Below are 11,897 nucleotides of genomic sequence, written 5' to 3'. Positions count from 1 at the left end.
AATAAGATCCCAGAAATGTTCCATACTCACAAAAAGCTTAATTCTCTCATCTTGTGCTCAAATTTGTTTATATCATTGTTTAGTGAGCGTTTCTCCTTTGCCAAGATAATCCACCTACCTGAAAGGTGTGGCTTATAAACAAGCTGATTAAACAGCATGATCATTACACAGGTGCACATTGTGCTAGGAACAATAAAAGGCCACTCTAAAATGTGCAGTTTTGTCACGTAACACAATGCCACAGATGTCTCAAGTTTTTCAGGGAATGTGCAATTAGCATGCTGATGGCATCCATGTCAATTTCTCTACCATAAGCTGCCTCCAATGTTGTTTTAGAGAATTTGACAGTACGTCCAAGCGGCCTCATAACCGCAAACCATGTGTAACCACGCCTAGGGTGGCACATTTTGGGAAATATTCAGAGGTGGAAACTTTCAGTGGGAATTAATGGAAATATATGCAAATTAATAATACCATTTAAATGTAATGTTTTTTGCATTGGATATATTTACTATATCAGATGGAGACAGAAACAAACCTTTTACCTTAAGTAGACATAATTGCAAATTATTAAATCCTTCCAATGGAAATAAACAATTTTAGTTACGAATTGAACTTTAAATTAGTTGACTTCATGGGATGATTTCACTGAACAAAAGAAAGGGAATATTAAATGATCCCCAATGATCCATCGCATCTCCCATACATCTGTAAAATGATAGTCTAGAAACTAAAGCGTTGGTTGTCTTAATCTCAGGCTTCCAGGTCTTCTCCCTGGACCTCGTCAATGTCCACCTCTTGAACTTCAGACTCTGAGGCCTCATCTTCACTATCACTTTCCAACCTTGTTGTCAGGCTCAAAAAGCCTCAAATTTGCCCGGATGGCCACCAATTTTTCAACCCTTGTATTGATCAGCCTGTTGCGTGCTTTGGTGTGTGTGTTCCCAAACAAGGACCAGTTGCACTCTGAGGCAGCTGATGTTGGTGGGATTTGGAGGATGATGGAGGCAACAGGAGAATGAGCCTCAGATCCACAGTCCCTTCCACCAGGTGGCTTATGAGATATGTTGGCACGACTGCCATATTGCATCTCCATCCCAAAGCCCTTGATTGGAAGTGTACTTCGTCAGACTGGCAATAACCTTACCCTCATCCAGGCCAAGGTGGCAAGACACGGCAGTGATGACACCATAGACTTGGGGTCCAACATGTACGCTGCGGCGTGTATGGACTTCAGGCAGAAGTCTAAACGCTTTTTGAAATATTTCAGAACTGCAGTTTCCTCGGCTTGGAGCAACAGTGAAGTGGGCAGGGCAGTACAGATATCTTCTCTTACATCTGCAAGCAGAGTCTGAACATCAGACAGGATGGCATTGTCTCCCTCAATCCGTGCAATGGCTACAGCTTTTGTTTTCAGGCTGCTTACCACTCTCTCCCAAAATACATCATCCAGGAGGATCCTCTTGATGGGGCTGTCCATATCGGCAGACTGTGATATGACCATTTCTCCACACTCCAGACTCCTTCCCCTCCAGGAGACTGTCAAACATGATGACAACATCACCCCAATGGGTGTTGCTGGGCAGCTTCAATGTGGTGCTCTTATTCTTCTCACTTTGCTTGGTAAGGTAGATTGCTGCTATAACTTGATGACTCTTCACATACCTAACCATTTCCTTGGCTCTCTTGTAGAGTGTATCTATTGTTTTCAGCGCCATGATGTCCTTGAGGAGCAGATTCAATGCATGAGCAGCACAGCCAATGGGTGTGATGTGAGGGTAGGACTCCTCCACTTTAGACCAAGCAGCCTTCATGTTCACAGCGTTGTCTGTCACCAGTGCAAATACCTTCTGTGGTCCAAGGTCATTGATCACTGCCTTCAGCTCATCTGTAATGTAGAGACCGGTGTGTCTGTTGTCCCTTGTGTCTGTGCTTTTGTAGAATACTGGTTGAGGGGTGGAGATGATGTAGTTAATTATTCCTTGCCCACGAACATTCAACAACCCATCAGAGATGATTGCAATACAGTCAGCTTTCTCTATGATTTGCTTGACCTTCACTTGAACTCTGTTGAACTCTGCATCCATCAAATGAGTAGATAAAGCATGTCTGGTTGGAAGGGTGTATGCTGTGTGAAGAACATTCAGAAATCTCTTCCAATACACATTGCCTGTGAGCATCAGAGGGAACCAGTTACATACACAGCTTGAGCAAGACTTTTATCAGCATTTCTCTGACTACGTTCCTCCATTGAGTCAAAAAAACTTCTGATTCCAGGAGGACCATGAGCTGTTGCTATCGATAAGGTATCTGATTCATCATTTTCACCTCGAATAGAAGTAGAGGGACTTTCGTCAGAGGTTGCTTGTTGTGACCGCTGAGGGAACATTATGCACTTGGCCAGATGATTCTGCATCTTTGTTGCAGTTTTCACATGTGATTTGGCACAGTATTTGCAAATGTACACAGCTTTTCCTTCTACATTAGCTTTAGTGAAATGTCTCCACACATCAGATAGTGCCCGTGGCATTTCCTGTAAAGATGAGGAAAAAAATAGGTACACACCTACACACTTTGCTGTAGGCTACTATTTACTAGTTAACAAAAAATCATGTATGTCATATAAAATATATTCACCCCACCCAGTATTGTAATCAAAACTTACCAGAAAGCATGTAGTCCTTGGCTCAGACAGTGTAGTAGTGTGGGCTCAATAGCATCTCATTAGTGTGCAAGATCTTGAGAATCAGCTGTACATGTGATGGAAGAGTGCACTGCACATGTGATGGAATAATGCACTGTGCATGCAGAGGGTTGCAATTCCATTGAATTGGAGATAGTTTAACCAAAATATGCCACAAGACCTAGAATTGCCTTATGTGTATCCCATAAAAAAGGTTCACTGTTAAAAGCTAACTTTTTTGATGAATTTAAGCATAATTCCCCAAATTCCTGGGCTTAACTTCCCATGGAAAAATGTCAGAGAAATGCTGGAAATTTACCAGAAAGTTTCCGACCCTTTGCAACCCTAACCACGCCAGCCCAGGACCTCCACATCCGGCTTCTTCACCTGCGCGATTGTCTGAGACCAGCCACCTGAACAGCTGATGTCACTGAGTATTTATTCTGTAATAAAGCCCTTTTGTGGGGAATTGGCTGGGCCTGGCTCCCAAGTGGGTGGGCCTATGCCCTCCCAGGGCTGTGCCCCTGCCCAGTCCTGTGAAATCCATAGATTAGGGTCTAATGAATTTATTACATTGACTGATTTCCTTATATGAACTGTACTCAGTAAAATCTTTGAAATTGTTACATGTTGCATTTATATTTTTGTTTAGTATATGTATAATAATATGATAAATACAGGTAACTACCAACATAAAGTGTCTTAAGTTAATAGGGCGTTGGGCCACCACAAGCCAGAACAGCTTCAATGCGCCTTGGTATAGATACTACAAGTGTCTACCTCTATTGGAGGGATGTGACACCATTCTTCCACAAGAAATTCCATCATTGGTTTTTTTATTTATGGTGTTGGTGGAAAATGCTGTCTCAGGCGCCGCTACAGAATTTCCCATAAGTGTTAAATTGGGTTGAGATCTGGTGACTGAGATGGCAATGGCATATTGTTTACATCTTTTTCATTCCATTCAAACTATTTAGTGACCACTCGTGCCCTGTAGATCGGGGCATAGCCATGGTATTCAAAACAATGGCCTGCCCAGTATTTTTAAACATGACCCCAGAGAGGAAGAGGCGAAGCAAGAGGTTTTACTCTACCCAAAATCTGTCCACGAAATATATATATATATTTTTTTTATGTAGCTCAATGAGAGTGTTGAATTTGATCGACAAAAAATGTAACTGCTAATTTGTTACATAAGGCTTATTTGATCGGATAAATGTTTTGTAATGGTTAGGTTGTTTCAAATGCATTTCGGCAACTTTAAAAAAAACTACTTCATATCGTAATGGTGCCTGCTGTGATAGATATAGGACTAATCATAGATATTACCAGTTTTAACATGGACATTTCCCATTGAGGGCTTCCACCATTTTAAAGTAGTCAACTGGGTGGGGATTCCTAGGAGTTGGGAGCAATGAGCCAATGAAGAAGAAAATTGAATACTTTAAAATGAAGGCGCTGTCCATGCTGTCACAGACGCTCTAATGGCAAAGATAAAGATTAGTCCTCTATCGAGCTCTATGGGCTGGTGTTCACAAGCAATCTGCCCTCACACTGGCTAGAATGGTCTCCCAACTGATCTCGCCTCTCACCAGACCTCCTTCCATCTTCGAGGACATGCATTAACATTGTTAAAGCGGTCAAATCGACTATCTTGTCAATATAATAGACCATCTTTGATAACCCTAAGCATGATGGGATGTTAATTGCTTAATTAACTCAGGAACCACACCTGTGTGGAAGCACCTGCTTTCAATATACTTTGTATCCCTAATTTATTCAAGTGTTTACATTATTTTGACAGTTACCTGTAGATTACATAACACATTGACATGAAAAGACAACACAGTGACACTTCTGAGGTTCAAATTAGACAAGTGAATCACACAATCAATACTTTCTAAAGAGTAACAGTAGGCAGGTTTCCATTGACCCAGGTTTATTCGACAAAAGCAACATCTAAAAAAAAATATTTGTGACGTGTGTAATGTAATGGAAACGGTAGATAATGGAGACATTTTTGAAAGATCAAAAAATAAATAATCTGTTAGACGGGTATACTTGTCTTTTGTCAACTTGTTATATTGCGACAAATGGTGGAAAGTGTTTTTGTGATAAATTATGATTACCGAATAGTTTAAAAGTACGCAGGGCACTTGATGTCAACACAACTATGAAGTTCCACTCCACATTTAATTCTAAATGCCTACTGCTTGCTAAATCCATTTTTCAACTATAAAAATATTTCTTTGCAGGATCCTCATCCTTACTTTCAAGGCGGCTGAATTTCTATGCCTTGCATTCAGAAAATCAAGTTTCACCATCCAATTATTTCAGATCTACAGGAGTGCAAGTTTCTAACCCTAACCCCCCCTCCGCAATTCTACACTTTTTGCCATGGGGCACAAAAAAAATACTGTTTTATAACTCATCTCATGCTGTTGTTCACATTATGCCATGAGGCTGATAGAAAATTTGGCAGTTTTTAAGCAAATTTCTTGCTATTCTACACATTTTGCTATCATGTTATTTTTTTACGGCACAGACCAAAGCGATATGTTGGCACATGATAATTATTAGAAGATGGCAAATATAGGTAAATTCTTGCATTCGATCAATGCTGACTTTTGCGGGCTACCTGAGACATGAAACCGATAGGTGGGAGGGCATACAGGCTGTCTCCAATTAATGGGTGTATAATTTGCCTAAGTGGGTAATAGAAACACTTCAACCACTATTTCTATTCAATACTAGTTTTTTGTTTTGTTGGTGTGACGTTATTACATCCTGCTGTTTTTAAAATCGACACTAGAATGTTCAATGGAAACACACTGTATGCAGCGGGCAATTGTCTAATCTATTTTCTATGCAAATTTTCTAAATGTAAAAAAAATTATAATAATTACTGGACAAGATAATGGAAACAGATACTGAGGGGTTCATACTTTACAAAAATACATTTCAGTCCCTTTCTCTCCTAGACAAGACTGTCAGCTGTACGTAAAGCCTTAACACACAAACCAAACTAGTACCAAGGATTTATGGCTCTTCCAACCATGAGATTGGAGCAGCAATAGGTGATAGAGTAATTCTGTGAATGCATACCCCCAAACCCTACAATGCAAGCAGGTTAACTGTATTCACATTTCTATTCGGACCTCTAACAATTGGACTGAATGTGCTGTAGACTTTGAGAATTATACCTATGAAAGACAGGAGTACAGGCAAAATTGAGAATGCCAAAAGGCTCTGGATCCTCCAGGTCACATTGCTCTGAACATAGACACCAAAATCAGAGGAGGTTGTGCTCAGAGAGGCAGAAGGAGTGGAAAACACATCACCCCACAAAAAACACATCGGTTGAGTGGGTTGTTGAACAGATCATGTCCAGACTGTACCACTAGGGCCACAAGTAATGACACATGTAGTGACAAATCTGGGAGACAGAAGAGGCCCAATTTCAACCCGATTGGCTTTGATTTCAGAGGTGAGCTGGGACTGTCTGCAAGGCATCTTCTGTGGTGCGATGAATGTTGACGTTCTGAAAGAGGAACATACAAGTTTTACATCCCTTCGAAGAAGACACCAGGCTGACTAATCAAATCTGTCCATGGTATTTCAAAACAAGGGAGATGTGCTGGGGTTACCAATTAACCTACAAAAGGGGGGCCGTCAATTACCCATCCCTAAATCCCTAATCTAGGAAAAGTAAATTAGTGGAGGGGGGTGGGGCATGTTTTGCAGTATGCTTTGTGGATGAAGAGTGTTACTGCAATGGTAATGGTTACCATCCCTGGCAGACGGACAAGCAATGTTCTACCAACAGGCGTTTGTACAGAGTGATGAATAGGTGTTCGTTCAGAGGAAATTATTTCCAATCCAGCCTTTGCATACGAATAAGGTTGAGGAACAAATGCTATTTATTTGCGTAGCACAGAGGTTTATCAAGACATTTGTAGAACAAAAACATGAGGTTTGATGCATCGATACATAAAATACAGCAGGACTGGTCAAGTAGATTTTATTAGCAGTCAGTAAACAGTGATGTGGAAATTACTACGTCATATTCCATATAGAGCAGACCTTCACATTTTTATAAAAAAATATGTTGTTTTCTTCTGGGCCTTCTTCATACATGATTATAAATAAACATTTAATCTTAAGTGATCAAATAAAAAATATACTAAACTGAATTTAAAAAATAATTAGTACTAAAAGAGTTTAAGACTCAGAGTCCAGGTGCAAAACACTACCTCAAATCAAGTAGACATTTGTGCAACAAGCAGACATTTGTGCAATGAAATGAACATCGACAGACACACATTCAACTTTTAAACTAATTAAGACATAGAATCACATCAACAGCCACACATGACTGACAAATATTCCAAATACTGAGCTTCCTGAATAGGTGTTTTATTAGGATCCCTACTCTTCCATGAGACTAAATTAAAAAGATTATCCTAAAATTAAAATAAACATTTGAAATGAAAATGTGCTCTGGTTTGGAAATACAACATTGATTTGCAAAACCATTAAGAGCATGTCAATTTGGAGAGAAAAATATAATTTCAATAAACAGGCAAAAAAAGGACACCAGACCCTTACTTATAGTAAGGATATTCAAATGAACTGGATTCCAGTTAATTATCATTACTTTAATTGGATACTTCAACTCAATCTGAGTAGAACAATCAGAGTGCTTTTGAAGTGAGGAAGTAGAGGGTATGGAGTAATTGAGAACTAACTGCCTGATTGAAGGAGGAAATAAGGAGGCAGGGCCAGCGGGAGGAGTGGAAAGAAGGAGTGTGAGGGATAGAGCGAGTGAGGGACACTATCTCACTGGTGAGCTGGTACTGTTAGCAAAGCCTCCTCTGCCATCCGTGACACCTCTACGTTCTGTTCAGCAATGAAACAAAAAGGTTGCGGTCAAACATCAGGGGAACAAAATAAGATAGAATGGGAGGATGGGTGGGAAAGACAGGATGTGATAAAGATGCACAGTACATTATGTAATTACCCAAGTTCATTCTCATCGTTACACTCCCCAAATTCTTCTCTACATATACAATAAAGAAATGGCATGAGCATGATTCCCAATGGCAGATTTCACCTGATGACATATCATGAATCATAAAGTTCTATCCCACAATCCTCTTACAGGTATATTCAGGTAGAGGGTGTGAAAAAGCAATGGACAAAGGTCACTACATGAGTCACTATCACCATCTTCAGTACTGATATCAGTGAACAGGACACATATCTACAATAAAGAATACACTCTAACCCCTACTATTAAATGCTCTTCTGATTGTGAAGCCATGGCAACCGGGACTGTTGAAAAACATTACAGCTGCATTCAAATGCTCCTCAACAACAGGTTACTGAGTTGAGTTATCCGTCAAGCATAGCACTTATCCATCAAATTAGTGTATGTATGCATGTATGTAGATATACCAACCTCTGGTCGTTCTCTGTGAGTGTTCACTGCATCCACATTTAGGTAGATGGACTCCACCTTACAGCCTGAAGACAGAGCCCAGAAAGGTGCATTTTTGCATTATAAACCACTAAATCAAATACTAAAACATTTATGTTATTTTGCAATTGATATTGACATTGACACAGGTGCAGACAGGACTGGGTAGCAGTGGAAGGCCAGTCTTACCATAAGCAACTGGTGTGAGCTTCAGCACGGTGTGCAGTGGGCACTTCAGGTAGGGCAGCTCCTCTGAGAAACAACACACACACAAGACTAAGAAATCTATTACAAAAGAGATCTACAAAGTGCGAAAAGAAACACCATCACTGTTATCCAGGAGAGACAACCAGACTGACCTGCTGTCTTATCAAGGAAGTAGGCCAGCAGGCAGCGCATGACAGCCTGATGACAGATGACCAGGACATGCTCCTGCCTCTCCAGCTCCATGATGACCGGCTCCAACCTCTGCACCAGGTCCTCATAGGACTGAGGGGACAGGGTAACTGTCAGATACACCGATAGACAGACAAACCAAGATACTCACTCACCCAGAAGGGCAGGGTCACAATAGGGTCTCACACACAAAAACTTCAAGGTAAAAATAAATTAAAAACAGCACAGACAAAAACTGCAACAGGAGAAATTATCTTCGGTAATGGGTCTACAGTGGGAAAAAAAAGGTAGAACACTTAATCCTAATGTAGGCCCACATAACGATAAGCCATTAGTACTGTAGTAAAGCATCTTAGTCAGACAACGATGCTCTCTCCCACGACTGAGTGGGAGACCACCTCGCTAATCACCACCTCCATCTATCTAAGTGGCAGCAATGGGATGGACTAAAAGTGAGAACACACCACTGCGTGTTCATGCCAACTGAAAAACAGCCTGAGCACAGAGCCTGAGCACAGACAGGGGAGGAAGGGGGCTTTATTTACTACAGCATGGTGCTTAGCTCACGCTGTCTGAGAGGCAGCTTATCCAGGCTGGGCTCATTAGCAAGGTGTACATGGCTATTAGCCACCTGGATGTGGTTTAATGTCCCAGTGCCAAATTAAACTATATTTGGACCGCATGAGCAAAACAGTCACTTAGTTTCTCATCTATTTTGATGCAAATTCCCATTGTGAAGAACTACAGCGGAGCAGAAGCAATTTGTCACACACATTTCTTGGCACACATAAAACACATAAAAGTATCCAGGTTGGTAGAGCCCTTTCATAATACATACAGTTGAAGTCGGAAGTTTACATACACTTAGGTTGGAGTCAAAGCTTGTTTTTCAACCACTCCACAAGTTTCTTGTTAACAAACTATAGTTTTGGCAAGTCAGTTAGAACATCTACTTTGTGCATGACAAGTCATTTTTCCAACAATTGTTTACAGACAGAATATTTCACTGTATCACAATTCCAGTGGGTCAGAAGCTGACTGTGCCTTTAAACAGCTTGGAAAATTCCAGAAAATGATGTCATGGCTTTAGAAGCTACTGATACGCTAATTGACATAATGGGAGTCATTTGGTGGTGTACCTGTGGATGTATTTCAAGGCCTACCTTCAAACTTAGTGCCTCTTTGCTTGACATGATGGGAAAATCAAAAGAAATCAGCCAAGACCTCAGAAAAATAAATTGTAGACCTCCACAAGTCTGGTTCATCCTTGGGAGCAATTTCCAAACGCATGAAAGTACCACGTTCATCTATACAAACAATAGTACGCAAGTATAAACACCATGGGACCACGCAGCCGTCATATCGCTCAGGAAGAAGACGCGTTCTGTCTCCTAGATATGACATCAGAAAGGAAGTTAAAGCTTGGTCACAAATGGGTCTTCCAAATAGACAATGACCCCAAGCATACTTCCAAAGTTGTGGCAAAATGGCTTAAGGAAAACAAAGTCAAGGTATTGGAGTGGCCATCTCAAAGCCCTGACCTCAATCCTATAGAAAATTTGTGGGCAGAACTGAAAAAGCATGTGCGAGCAAGGAGGCCTACAAACCTGACTCAGTTACACCAGCTCGGTCAGGAGGAATGGGCCAAAATTCACCCAACTTATTGTGGGAAGCTTGTGGAAGGCTACCCGAAACGTTTGACCCAAGTTAAACAATTGAAAGGCAATGCTACCAAATTGAGTGTATGTAAACTTCTGACCCACTGGGAATGTGATGAAAGAAATAAAAGCTGAAATAAATCATTCTACTATTATTCTGACATTTCACATTCTTAAAATAAAGTAGTGAACCTAACTGACCTAAGACAGGGAATTTTTACTAGGATTAAATGTCAGGAATTGTGAAAAACTGAGTTTAAATGTATTTGGCTAAGGTGTATGTAAACTTCCGATGTGATTAAATGAGGCATTAGAGAATGCTCTCCTCTCACTCACCTCTCCCTTGGGGTAACGGTAGCGGTATTTGTCCTGGTCCCTCATTGCAAACTCCAGAGGGTAGTGCTGCTGGATCTCCTCATACATCATCTCCTCACACACACCCTGAGGATAGCACAGAACACAGCACTTCAGATATACAAACTGTATGGGGTGTGGTTGAGGATCACCGACATAGTCACACAGGTGACATTACGGAGTCGAGTTCTCACCGCGTCTATCTCGTTGAGAGCCTTCCACTGCTCGTATGGTACAGACACAGCCTCAGCTGTCTGGATGGTCCTCTTCATCTGGCTGGTCCACACCTTCAGATCACTGATCTCCTGAGACTGGATGAACTGGTGCAGATACTTGGCAAACTGCCCAGGGAACAATCAACACGAAAGAGAGAAAAAAAAACATCCTCAAAATATGGAAACCTATTAAATACTGAAGAAACGAAAAGTAGAACTTGTAAGGTAGAGATGGAATCTAAGGATAGAGTTAGCCGTACCTCCTTGCCCCTGGATGAGAGCCCAGAGTCTCCTCCAATGCAGCCCTTGACATTGAGGTCACTCTCTCCATGGCGACATAGGTAGATGGAGCGTGGCGTGATGTGGATGTTCATGAGGTAGTAGACAATCCTGCTCTGGATATGGTCCTGGACCTGGTTCACCAGGTACCTCCGGCCCACATCCATGATCTTAATGTAGGACAGATGCCTGGGAGATACATGTCAGAGAGCTTTAGGAATCCCTTACTTTATACAAGAGAGAAACCTCGTAGATACAACATGCATTGAAACCAGCTTTAAAATTATTCCCAGATTAAAAGGACAAGCAACATGTCATTGACTGTTGTAATGGGACATTATTTGATTAATTACTATTTGATTTACTGTGGATATGGACTGATATGTAATAAACGTGATAGTGTTTTCCTGCACGTACAGACAGGTGATTTACCTTGTGGGAAGGGAAACAGGAGTTAACCATGTATGATTAACATATTTACTTAAAGCGGCAATATGTAACTTCTTGGGCGACTTGACCAAATTCACATAGAAATAGGAGTTATAGATCTGTCAATTCAGATTAAGAGAAAGTCTAAGAAGCAGTAGATTGATTCCATGTGCGCCATTTCTATGCTTCCAGTTCTTAAGTTTCTTTTTTGAGTCTTTTACTTTGTTTGGACACCAGCTTAAAATAAAATATATTTGGTTATAGAAAATATATTTCACAGCAGTTTAGATGCTACAATGACTCTACACTATACTTGCTTATTTTGTCACAAACTGAAATTAGGCAACCTATTAGAATTTTTGCAACCAGGAAATGCCGGAGCGATCTTTAAGTATACGGAATAA

The 11,897-nt window shown here is 40.8% G+C and overlaps 1 protein-coding gene across 5 annotated transcripts in view; it reads right to left on the bottom strand.

Moving 5' to 3' along the window:
• Positions 1–4,496: 4,496 nt before the first annotated feature.
• The window catches only part of LOC120065084 (6-phosphofructo-2-kinase/fructose-2,6-bisphosphatase 4-like), a 34,160-nt gene continuing 26,759 nt past the window's right edge, over positions 4,497–11,897 (bottom strand). For 2 of the 5 annotated variants that reach the window (XM_039015796.1, XM_039015794.1), the window contains exons 8-14: positions 11,046–11,253; positions 10,765–10,911; positions 10,553–10,657; positions 8,522–8,651; positions 8,352–8,414; positions 8,145–8,209; positions 6,688–7,582 (exon numbers count right to left, since the gene is read on the bottom strand). In XM_039015796.1, the coding sequence (XP_038871724.1) occupies positions 7,523–7,582; positions 8,145–8,209; positions 8,352–8,414; positions 8,522–8,651; positions 10,553–10,657; positions 10,765–10,911; positions 11,046–11,253 (778 nt within the window). In that variant the 3' untranslated portion in view covers positions 6,688–7,522. Of the gene's footprint in view, positions 6,225–6,687; positions 7,583–8,144; positions 8,210–8,351; positions 8,415–8,521; positions 8,669–10,552; positions 10,658–10,764; positions 10,912–11,045; positions 11,254–11,897 lie in introns of those variants that run through there. The other 3 variants (XM_039015795.1, XM_039015797.1, XM_039015798.1) reach the window with 3 other exon arrangements.

Source organism: Salvelinus namaycush, chromosome 20 (genome assembly GCF_016432855.1).
Source record: "Salvelinus namaycush isolate Seneca chromosome 20, SaNama_1.0, whole genome shotgun sequence".
NCBI lineage: Eukaryota > Metazoa > Chordata > Actinopteri > Salmoniformes > Salmonidae > Salvelinus > Salvelinus namaycush.
Note: the sequence above shows the minus strand (reverse complement) of the source record. Positions and strands in the feature narration are given on the sequence as shown.